The 12,425-nt window shown below is 41.9% G+C and overlaps 1 protein-coding gene across 4 annotated transcripts in view; it reads right to left on the bottom strand.

Annotated features, from left to right (window-relative positions):
• PSIP1 (PC4 and SRSF1 interacting protein 1) overlaps nt 1–12,425 on the bottom strand; it is a 50,677-nt gene that overhangs the window by 25,472 nt on the left and 12,780 nt on the right. For all 4 annotated transcript variants that reach the window (XM_050761640.1, XM_050761644.1, XM_050761641.1 and 1 more), the window contains exon 4: nt 1,645–1,783. In XM_050761640.1, the coding sequence (XP_050617597.1) occupies nt 1,645–1,783 (139 nt within the window). The remainder of the gene's footprint in view (nt 1–1,644; nt 1,784–12,425) is intronic.

Here is a 12,425-nt window from a genome sequence, read left to right as displayed (position 1 = left end):
AAAATAAAAAAGGCTAAAAAGCTGCAGAATGTCCACTTTGTTGCTACCTCCCTTCTTTAGGTTTACTCATGCTCTTCCCAATTTTTGGACCTCAGGTCTTAAAAAGAGGACATTTATAGATGAATGAGAAACTGTCCCAATTATCTTCATAAAGACCTCCTCTCATAGCGCTCTGATCCTATTATAAAGCCATCTGTTTACTTTAAATCGTAAGAGCTCTGAGACATTCATTTGGGAATATGTACAACAATTGAAGAGTGCAATCGACAATACAAAAAATTTTTCTAAGCCTATAATCCCGGCATTTTGGGAAGCCGAGGCAGGCAGATCACAAGGTCAGGAGATCGAGACCATCCTGGCTAACACAGTGAAACCCCGTCTCTACTAAAAATACAAAAAGTTAGGCTGGGCGTGGTGGCTCAGGTCTGTAATCCCAGCACTTTGGGAGGCTGAGGCAGGCGGATCACAAGGTCAGGAGATCGAGACCGTCCTGGCTAACACGGTGAAACCCCGTCTCTACTAAAAGTACAAAAAATTAGCCGGACGTGGTGGCGGCGCCTGTGGTCCCAGCTACTCGGGAGGCTGAGGCAGGAGAATGGTGTGAACCCAGGAGGCGGAGCTTGCAGTGAGCTGAGATGGCGCCACTACACTCCAGCCTTGGTGACAGAGCAAGACTCCGTCTCAAAAAAAAAAAAAAAAAATTTTTTTTCCCTCTAAATCACATCAATACCAGCACAAAGGAAAAGTTAAGAGAACAAGTGTTTTCTGTAGTATGATAAAAACGAAACAAATTGGATAAAGGCAAACCACTCCATGAAAATTTAGTATCACATGTAAATTAATAAAAAGCTCTGGACCCATGGAAAAAAACACAGAAAAGAAAGTATAAGGTGGCTGCTGACACCAATAAATATAATTTGCACAGTGTTATATTTGTCACATATTAATTTAACTCATGAGGTTCATATTTGAATACAATTCTATGGATTTAGAAATTAAAGGCTGGGTGCAGTGGTTCACGTCTGTAATCCCAGCACTTTGGGAGGCTGAGGCGGGTGGATCACCTGAAGTCAGGAGTTTGAGGCCAGTCTGGCCAACATGACAAAATCCTGGCTCTACTAAAAATACAAAAAGTTAGCCAGGTGTGGTGGCGGGCACCTGTAACCCAGCTACTCGGGAGGCTGAGGCAGCAGAATCACTTGAACCCGGAAGGCATAAGTTGCAGTGAGCCAAGACTGCACCATTGCACTCCAGCCTCGGTGACAAGAGCGAAACTCCATCTCAAAAAAAAAAAAATTAATTAATTAAAGAGAATAAGAAAATTAAAGCACACATCATGTAAGTTGCAAAACCTAAATTTAGGAGAATAGTACATACAGCTTTAAATTCAATGATGTATTAAACCCTCAATCAGGAAGAGTTAAATAACTGAATAGTTCCCAGTTTCTTGAGATCTGTTTACACAAAATAATGATTTCGTCAATTCGTTTTGATATAAAATGTCCAAGGTTCAACCTCACAAATAAGAACACAACAAGCTAATATGAAATTCACAAGGCTTTTAGTATTTATTTTCCTACAGCCAGGATAGTGATTATTCCCCAGGATTAAATAAGTAATACCAGATTTTATGTAATGACTTACCTGTTGACTTGAAAATTTCACTTTTGGATTGTTATCTATCTCCCATAAACCTTCATTAAAACCTTTTCTTTTATTTGGTTTGCCATATTTTTCCTTATTTTCTGAGTAAGGAAATATATCCTTTGGTCCTAAAAAAGCACTAAAAGAGGAAGGAGGACATGAGTACAAAGCAAGCTCAAATATATAATTTATTAAATAATACACCCTATTATGCAATTATCAAAAATGCATAATCTAAACTGCATTACAAATCTTATATAAGTTAAAATACAATTAATAATTCCAAATACTTTCATTAAATTCAGTAACAAGCTACTACTTAAATCTGTAATTCTATTAAGTAAAACCACAGAGGTTGCACAATGTGAATGTACTTAACACTGCTGAATGATACACTTAAAAATGGTTAAATCACCAGGCGCGGTGGCTTACACCTATAATCCCACCATTTTGGGAAGCTGAGGCGGGTGGATTACCTGAGCTCAGGAGTTTGAGACCAGCCTGGCCAACATGATGAAACCCTGTCTCTACTAAAAATACAAAAATTAGGCGGGCATGGTGGCGCACGCCTATAGTTCCAGCTACTTGGGAGGCTGAGGCAGGAGAATCACTTGAACCCAGGAGGCGGAGGTTGCAGTGAGCTGACACGCCACTGCACTCCAGCCTGGGCGACAGTCAGACTCCATCTCAAAAAAAAACAAAGTTAATAAATTTGTTTTTTTTTTAACCTACAATGATAAACTACAAATTTTGACACATTAGCATTAATCAATACATTTAACTGCACCCCAAATATAGTTTCACTTCAAAATAACTTCGTATATTATACAACTCACAAAACTTACCACGTTTTTAAAATGATCAATGAGTATGTTAAGAATTTTATTTTACTCAATGAGAGAATCAGACATGTTATAACCCACTCATTCATATATGTACAATCAATTCTTGCTATCTGCGGTAGTAATGTTCTATAAAGTCACTGTGAAAACTGAATTAGCAAATAACTCAACCATTGCTCCTAGGGGAAATACAGGGTTAAGTTCCTGTAATCACAAGGTTTTCATAAACCAATAAATACATAAACTCATTTTACGTGTGTTTCCATTTTAAAGACACCTTATTTAATACAGATTGCTAACTCATTAACACTGAACTCATAGCCAACAGCGTATGTAACATGTGCTTTCTCTGTAAAGCACATTATAACCTTCTTGTACTTACCAACACTGAAGAACACTTTAGCATTAGGCTTGGGTGCTGGTTTAATTGGCAAAATGACCAACAAAAGCACAAAAATGCAAAAACCCATGGTTTGCAAAAAAGATACCTGCTTACAGTATGAGTGTTGAAAAAAAGAAGGCAAGCATTCCCTTGTTCAATCTCAGCTAAGAATGTGTTGTATCAGGACACTCAAATGTTTCTGCTACTCAGTGCATGTTTGTGACTGACCTGTACAACAAGTACTACTGATCTGGGCTTACAAATAAATTTCAGTGAGTAGGTACATTCGCAAATATGGAATCCACAAATAATGAGCCTCAACTGTTTGCATGTGTGTGTACATATATACACAGACAGTTCTTAATTTACTAAGAGGTTATGTCCCAATAAGCCCACTGTAAATCTAAAATATCTTAAGTCAGAAATCCATTTAAATACCATGAAAAACCCACTCAAGTCAGAAATCTAAGTTGAACCACTGTAGGCGTGTTAGCCCATTCTCACACTGCTACGAAGAAATACCCGAGACTGGGTAATTTCTACAGAAAAGAGGTTTAATTGACTCACAGGTTCCACATGGCTGGGGAGGCCCCAGGAAACTTACAATCATGGCAGAAGGCACCTCTTCACAGGGCCTCAGAAGAGAATGCATGCAAGCAGGGAAAATGTCAGATACTTATGAAACCATCAGATCTCATGAAACTCACTATCACAAGAACAGCATGGGGGAAACCACCTCCATCATTCAATAACCTCCACCTGGGTCCACCCTTAACACATGGGGATTATTAGAATTCAAGGTGAGATTTGGGAGGGGACACAGAGCCAAACCATATCATTCTGCCCCGGCCCCTTTCACAATCATGCCCTTTTAACAGTCGTCCAAAGTCTTAACTCATTCCAGCATTAACCCAAAAGTCCAAGTCCAAAGTCTCATCTGAGACAAGCCAAGTCTCTTCCACCTAGGAGCCTGTAAAATCAAAAGCAAGTTAGTTACTTCCTAGATACAATGAGGGGACAAGTATTGGCTATATACACCCATCCCAAATGGGAGAAATTGGCTAAAACAAAGGGGCTACAGGCACCATGCAAGTCCGAAATCTAATAGGGGCAGTCAAGTTCCAAAATGATCTCCTTTGACTCCATGTCTCACATCCAGATCATGCAAATGTAAGAGGTATGCTCGCACAGCCTTAAAATGCTCTGCCCCTATGGTTTTGTATGCTACACACCCCACCTTGGGCTGGCGTTGAATGTCTGCAGCTTTTCCAAGTGCATGGTGCAAGCTGTCGGTGGATCTACCATCATGGGGTCTGGAGGATGGTGACCTTCTTCTCATAGCTCTACTAGATAGTGCCCCAGTGGGGACTCGGTGTGGGGGATCCAACCCCACATTTCCCTTCCACACAGTCCTAGCAGAGGTTATTGAACCATGAAGTCTTTGTCCCTACAGCAAACTTCCACCTGGACATCCAGGCATTTCCACATGTCTTCGGAAATCTAGGCAGTTTCCCAAACCTCAATTCTTGTCTTCTGCACACCCGCAGACCCAACACCACGTGGAAGCTGCCAAGGCTTGGGGCTTGCACCCAATGAAACAACAGCCTCAGCTATACCTTGGTCCCTTTTAGCCAAGACTGGAGCAGGTGGGACACAGGGCACCAAGTCCCAAGGCTGCACGCAGCAAGGGAGCCCTGGACCCAGCCCAGGAAACCATTTTTCCCTCCCAGACCTCCGATCCTATGATGAGAGGGGCTGCCATGAAGGTCTCTGATATGCCTTGGAGGCGTTTTCCCCCTTGTCTTGGTGATTAGCATTTGGTGGCCAGCTTGAATTTCTCCCCAGAAAATGGGTTTTTCTTTTCTACTGCATCATCGGGCTGCAAATTTTCCTTTTATGCTCCATCACTTCCTAAATGCCTTGCTGCTTAGAAATTTCTTCTGCCAGATACTCTAAATCATCTCTCTCAAGTTCAGAGTTCCACAGATCTCTAGGGCAAAGGAAAAAAGCCACCAGTCTCTCTGCTAAAGCACAGCAAGACTGATCTTTACTCCAGTTCCCAACAAGTTCCTCATCTCCATCTGAGACCACCTCAACCTGGAGTTCATTGTCCATATCATTATCAGCATTTGGGTCAAAGCCATTCAACAAGTCTCCAGAAGTTCTCAACTTTCCCATATTTTCCTGTCTTCTTGTGAGCCCTCCAAACTGTTCCAACCTCTGCCTGTTGTTACCCAGTTCCAAAGTCACTTCCACATTTTCAGGTATCTTTACAGCATCACTCCACTTTCTGGTACCAATTTACCGTATTAGTCGGTTCTCATGCTGCTATGAGGAAATAGCCAAGACTGGATAGTTTATAAAGAAAAGAGGTTTAATTGACTCAAAGTTCTGCATGGCTGGAGAGGCCTCAAGAAACTTACAATCATGGCAGAAGGTACCTCTTCACAGGGGCGCAGGAGAGAGAATGAGTGCAAGCAGGGGAAATGCCAGACACTTAGACCATCAGATCTCATGAGACTCACCATCATGAGAACAGCATTTGGGAAATCACCTCCATCGTTCAATTACCTCTACTTGGTCCTGTCCTTGACCTGTGGGGATTATTACAATTCAAGGTGCGATCTGGGTAGGGACACAGAGCCAAATCGTATCAATAGGTCAGGGACCATCTGTACATATATATTTAGATGCACTATCCAGGACGGACCCTGTGCATCTCCTCCCCACATCAGTGAGTCATATAGAAGTCTGTCAGTTCTATAAAGCTAGACGTAAGTATGTTGATAATTTTACTATGACAGCTGATATACATATACTCCCCAAAGCAACAGGAAAATGGAATTGATACTTTTTTCCTCTAAAATGTACTAACTTTTAAAATTATTACTATCGTTAGATGTATATCACAAATTCCTTATCTGCTAAAATTCTTTAAGAATTAGGGAACTAATGAGTACAGTTAACATTCTAGTTAGAATTTTTAAAAGGCTCTAAAATAAAATTTCAATTAAAAGAAAGCTTAAGAGTTCTATTTAAATATGGCCGGGAGTGGTGGATCATGCCTATAATCCCAGCACTTGGGAGGTCTAGCCGGGGGGATCACCTGAGGTCAGGGTCAAAAGCCAGCCTGGCCCACGTGGCAAAACGCTATCTTTACTAAAAATACAAAATTAGCCAGGCGTGGTGGCGGCGCACGCCTGTAATCCCAGCTACTTGGGAGGCTGAGGCAGGAGAATCGCTTGAACCCGGGAGGTGGAGGTTGTGGGAAGCCAAGATTGCACCACTGCACCCCAGCCTGGGCAACAAGAGCAAAAATGCACCTCAAAAAAATAAAATAAATAAATATATATACAAAATGAGGGTATATAAAAGTCAGCTTTAATATTTAAATTCTGTAATGTTCATTGTATGCATGTATTTTAACTGCACATCCCATTTTCAAAGTAATATTATGCTAGGATTAAGGCAAACCAATTATTTACCAAATTTACTTTGGAGTTAAACTGAAATCATCTCATTCCATCAAAAACTGAAGATTTTACTAGACATCATTAATTCCTGTCCATAATCTCAAATTACAAAAATTAACACATTTAGCTATAGCCGTACAACATTCCTCTTATGTAACAGGTTTCAAATTCCAAGTAAATGACTTGAGTTAAATCTCCATGAAAACATATTTCTGGTCAGAACAAACCAATTCAACACAAATTCTCCCTCCTGAAAAACAACAGTAAAGAGATTATTTTAAAAGTATAAACTCTTGGCCGGGCGCGGTGGCTCAAGCCTGTAATCCCAGCACTTTGGGAGGCCGAGACGGGCGGATCACGAGGTCAGGAGATCGAGACCATCCTGGCTAACACGGTGAAACCCCGTCTCTATTAAGAAATACAAAAAACTAGCCAGGCGAGGTGGCGGGCGCCTGTAGTCCCAGCTACTCGGGAGGCTGAGGCCGGAGAATGGCGTAAACCCGGGAGGCGGAGCTTGCAGTGAGCTGAGATCCGGCCACTGCACTCCAGCCTGGGTGACAGAGCGAGACTCCGTCTCAAAAAAAAAAAAAAAAAAAAAAAGTATAAACTCTTAAGACAAAAATAAAATTTGGAAGCTAAAAACAAGACTGAAGAAGTTGAATCTTAAGCACCCCCATTTACTAAATTAACATCCCCAAAGGGCTCAAAATTGCGGTCACCAGGAACTTCAGGAGTAGAAAAAGACCTCAAAAATAATTACAAGAAAATGTTTTAAAACCTCAAATGTGGATTTTTTTTTAACGGTATGGCTGGCTCTAAGTCTAAAAGCCACTGAAGACTGATCTACCATAAAGTTACTGTATATAGACATAAATTTTTTTACATGAATCATTTTTCTTAACCTCAAAGCAGTTCTTAAAAATGACCAAGCAAGGCAATCTTAATAATCAATTGGAAAAGTTACAACTGTTCTGTGACCTTTAAAAACTGTCAGAACATTAAGCAGTCTGTTACTGACAGTTACGTAAACGCATACGGAAACGAAACAGTAAAACCAATACTTACTTAGTATGCTGTAACTTAAAACATTAGGAGGCCGGGCGCGGTGGCTCAAGCCTGTAATCCCAGCACTTTGGGAGGCCGAGGCGGGTGGATCACGAGGTCAGGAGATCGAGACTATCCTGGCTAACATGGTGAAACCCCGTCTCTACTAAAAATACAAAAAACTAGCCGGGCGTGGTGGCGGGCGCCTGTAGTCTCAGCTACTTGGGAGGCTGAGGCGGGAGAATGGCGTGAACCCGGGAGGCGGAGCTTGCAGTGAGCCGAGATCACGCCACTGCACTCCAGCCTGGGAGACACAGCGAGACTCCATCTCAAAAAAAAAAAAAAAAAAAAAAAAAAAAAAAAAAAAAATAGTTTTCAACAGGGCCGGGTGCAGTGGCTCACGCCTTTAATCCCAGCACTTTGGGAGGTCGAGGCGGGTGGATCACAAGGTCAGGAGTTCGAGACCAGCCTGGCCAATATGGTGAAACCCCATCTCTACTGAATATACAAAAAAATTAGCTGGGCGTGGTAGCACATGCCTGTAATCCCAGCTACCCGGGAGGCTGAGGCAGGAGAATTGCCTGAACCCAGGAGGCAGAGGTTGCAGTGAGCCGAGATCGCACCACTACATTCCAGTCTGGGTGACAAAGCGAGACTCCATCTCCAAAAAAAAAAAGAATAGTTTGAACAGTGCTTGCCGCCTTCTAGTGATACTAATTATGATATGGCATGAGTCTATCTTCTATGCCTTGGCAAATTGTTATACTCCTTTCTAAGTTTGGATCAGATTCCAATATTTTACCCTTCATGCTTTCAGTGTTGTGAAATATCCTCAATGTTTTTTGTTGGTATCACCTCTACTAATAGGATATCTTCATCTTTTCCATTACAACTACCTTTTTCATTTATGCTGATAAGCTTGCCTCCACTAAGTTTCTCTGGCTGGACAATTAGTGTCTGTCCAACTGCAAACCATCTATATTTACAAGGTAAGCTATTTATTCTATTATTCCATTTATATTAAATTCAAATTTCCCATCTAGCATTATGATTTTTGCTGCACTATCATCTTTGATGATCAATTTCCTCATTTATTTTGGTAAACTGTCACATGGGGACATCATTAGGAGAGAGAGGCCAACTATACATCCCACTGTGCATGATTTTGAGAAACTGATGCACGGTGACCAATCACCAAGAAACTTTGGAAGTGACATTATATGCACCTGTAATTTACATCTCAATTTGTGGGTTGAAAGACTAGCAGCAAATTTTGTAGTTGATGCAATTACAGTTAATACGGCAGGGTAGGTGAAATTTTAACCATGTTGTTAGGGGACTGTTATTTAGCTAAGTCATGGCAATTGAAATTTGTGCCTACAGGAACTATGTAAAGCTAAGGACTGCCTATTACAGGTTTGAGCCACTGCGCCCGGCCTAAATTCCACTTTTAACAAACAGCAGTATTGCCATTCCTGCTTTCTTTGTGACATTATATCATTACTTGGTCTTGTTTTGTTTGAGCTTTGTCTCACAAAATTAAGACATAGCAAACTCAAGCCTGTAATCCCAGCACTCTGGGAGGCCGAGACGGGCGGATCACGAGGTCAGGAGATCGAGACCATCCTGGCTAACACGGTGAAACCCCGTCTCTACTAAAAAATACAAAAAAACTAGCCGGGCGAGGTGGTGGGCGTCTGTAGTCCCAGCTACTCGGGAGGCTGAGGCAGGAGAATGGCGTAAACCCGGGAGGCGGAGCTTGCAGTGAGCCGAGATCCGGCCACTGCACTCCAGCCTGGGCGACAGAGCGAGACTCCATCTCAAAAAAAAAAAAAAAAGACATAGCAAAATGGTTTATTAACACAAAGTATTAATGAAACTATATTTATTCATAAAATGTAATGTTTACATTTAGCTTTATTCACACCACCTCATTTTACACGTACCTTTTCATTACAATTGGTTTTTAATTTTGCTAAGTAAGTTTTTTAAAAAATTCACCCCTTACTCCTACTCCCAGATTCAGATTTACAAGTTGTACCTTTCACAAATTTTTTTTTTTGGAGAGGGAGTCTCACTTGGTCGCCCAGGCTGGAGTGCAGTGGTGCAATCTAGGCTCACTGCAAGCTCCGCCTCCCGGGTTCACGCCATTCTCCTGCCTCAGCCTCCCAAGCGAGAAGCTGGGACTGCAGGCGCCCGCCACCACGCCTGGCTAATTTTTCTATTTTCAGTAGAGATGGGGTTTCACCGTGTTAGCCAGGATGGTCTCGATCTCCTGACCTCATTATCTGCCCGTCTCAGCCTCCCAAAGTTCTGGGATTACAGGCATAAGCCACTGCGGCCGGCCCTGTACCTTTCATTAACCATTACGGTTCAACTGATGTCATACATAAATTCACGAATCTTAATATACCAAAAATTAACTGTGTCCTTCCAACTGAAAGACTTTTACAAATGTAAATTCATGATAAGTACAGAAAACTTTTAAATTTGCACATTTTTTTTTAGTTCACATAATTCAACATCATTAAGTTATTCAGGAAATGTAAATCAAAAATCACAAGATACCACCCTCACTGCCACTCAGGCGGCCAAAAAATAACAAGTAATAACAAGTGTTGGCAAGGATGTGGAGAAACTGGAACCCTCATACAATTGCTGGTTGGATGTTAAACGGTGCAGCTGATTTGGAAAGTCTGAGAGTTTCTCAAAATATTAAACATGAAGTTACATCTGACCCAGGAATTTTCTCCTAGAGAAATGAAAACTTACGTTCACAAAAAAACTTCGACACAATTGTTCACAGCATTATTCATGAAAGCCAAAAGTAAAAATAACTCAAATGTCTATCAAGTGATGAATAAATACAATACGGTAACTCAATATAATGGAATATTTGACAATAAAAAGTAATAATGCACTATCACATCCAGGCGAGAGCATGGATGAACCTTGAAAATCATCATCCTACGTGAGAAAAGCCAGCCACTGAAGACCACTTGTTCTAGGATTCCATCTTTTTTTTTTAGACAGAGTCTCGCTCTGTCACCCACGCTAGAGTGCAGTGGCGCGATCTCAGCTCACTGCAACCTCTGCTTCCCAAGTTTAAGCAATTCTCCTGCCTCAGCCTCCTAAGTAGCTGGGATTACAGGCATGCGCAACCACGCCTGGCTACTTTTTGTATTTTTAGTAGAGATGGGGTTTCGCCATGTTGTCCAGGCTGGTCTCGAACTCCTGACCTCGAGATCCGCCTGCCACAGCTGGGATTACAGGCATGAGCCACCGCACCCGGCGGATTCCATTTATAATGAAGTGCCCAGAATAGGAAGAAAGGAGGTTAGCTGCCACCTAGACCAAGGTGGGAAAGAATATTGGGTAGAAATGGAAAGTAAATGGATACATGGTCTCTTTTTGGAGAAATGAATTATATTTGAATAAAGCTGTTAATAGTTTTTGACAATAACATATCCTATCAAAGAAAACTAATCCATAATTTCACTAACTCAATCTGTTTTCAGCCCACTTATTTGTATATATACATATACAACTATGCAATTTTAATGTATATGATACAAACGTACTCAAAAGCAGACCTCTTCAAATTAAAATGAGTATCTTTTTTTTTTTTTGAGATGGAGTCTCACTCTGTCGCCCAGGCTGGAATGCAGTGGCCGGATGTGAGCTCACTGCAAGGTCCGCCTCCTGGTTTACGCCATTCTCCTGCCTCAGCCTCCCGAGTAGCTGGGACTACAGGCGCCCGCCACCTCACCCGGCTAGTTTTTTGTTATTTTTTAGTAGAGACGGGGTTTCACCATGTTAGCCAGGATCGTCTTGATCTCCTGAACTCGTGATCCGCCCGTCTCGGCCTCCCAGAGTGCTGGGATTACAGGCGTGAGCCACTGCACCCGGCCTAAGATGAGTATCTTTTTATGTCAACAATTACTCAACACCTACACAGTACTTCACTGAATAGCTAAACCTACTGTTGGGCCATTTTCCATACCAAATTTTATATTATAAAATCACACTGCTGTAATAAACATATTGCTCAATCTCTACATCTATCTTCACAATAAATTCTAAGAATAAGTGGGTCGGCCGGGCACGGTGGCTCAAGCCTGTAATCCCAGCACTTTGGGAGGCCGAGACGGGCGGATCACGAGGTCAGGAGATCGAGACCATCCTGGCTAACATGGTGAAACCCCATCTCTACTAAAAAATACAAAACAAAAAAACTAGCCGGGTGAGGTGGCGGGCGCCTATAGTTCCAGCTACTCGGGAGGCTGAGGCAGGAGAATGGCGTAAACCCGGGAGGCAGAGCTTGCAGTGAGCTGAGATCCGGTCACTGCACTCCAGCCTGGGCGACACAGCGAGACTCCGTCTCAAAAAAAAAAAAAAAAAAAAAAGAGTAAGTAGGTCAAGCCAGGAATGGTGGCTCACATCTGTAATCCCAGCCCCAGCACTTTGGGAGGCCAAGGCGGGCATATCACCTGAGGTCAGGAGTTCGAGACCAGCCTGGCCAACACGGCAAAACCCCATCTCTACTAAATATATAAAAGTTAGCCAGGCATGATGGTAGGCACCTGTAATCCCAGCCACTAGGAAGGCTGAGGTAGGAGAATCCCCTGAACTCAGGAGGCAGAGGTTGCAGTGAGTCAAGATTGTGCCACTGCATTCCAGCCTGGGTGACAGAGTGATGCTCCATTTCAAAAAACAAAACAAAACAAAAACACTAAGAGGAAGTAGGTCAAAGATATGCTCAAGACTCATGAGCTCATAATGAGACTTAAAAATGACAGAAGATGAAAAAAAAAAAATCTTCCTTGGGCACACAGTCCTACGGGTTTGGTAAACAATGAACCAGATTAGTTTTTCGAGACATCACTATACTACTTCCCAAGGGTACAACCTTATGCAGCTGTGGTTTTGATGCATTCTTCAAAGCATTCCACTTTAAAATTACATATAAAAAAATCCTTAATATGCTAAGTAAAAGCAGGATATAATTATACATAATAGCAAATACCAAAAAATTGTAAA

Source organism: Macaca thibetana, chromosome 15 (assembly GCF_024542745.1).
Source record: "Macaca thibetana thibetana isolate TM-01 chromosome 15, ASM2454274v1, whole genome shotgun sequence".
In the NCBI taxonomy this organism is placed as follows: Eukaryota; Metazoa; Chordata; class Mammalia; order Primates; family Cercopithecidae; genus Macaca; species Macaca thibetana.
The sequence above is the reverse complement of the archived record's forward strand: the minus strand, read 5'-3'. Positions and strand labels throughout refer to the sequence as shown.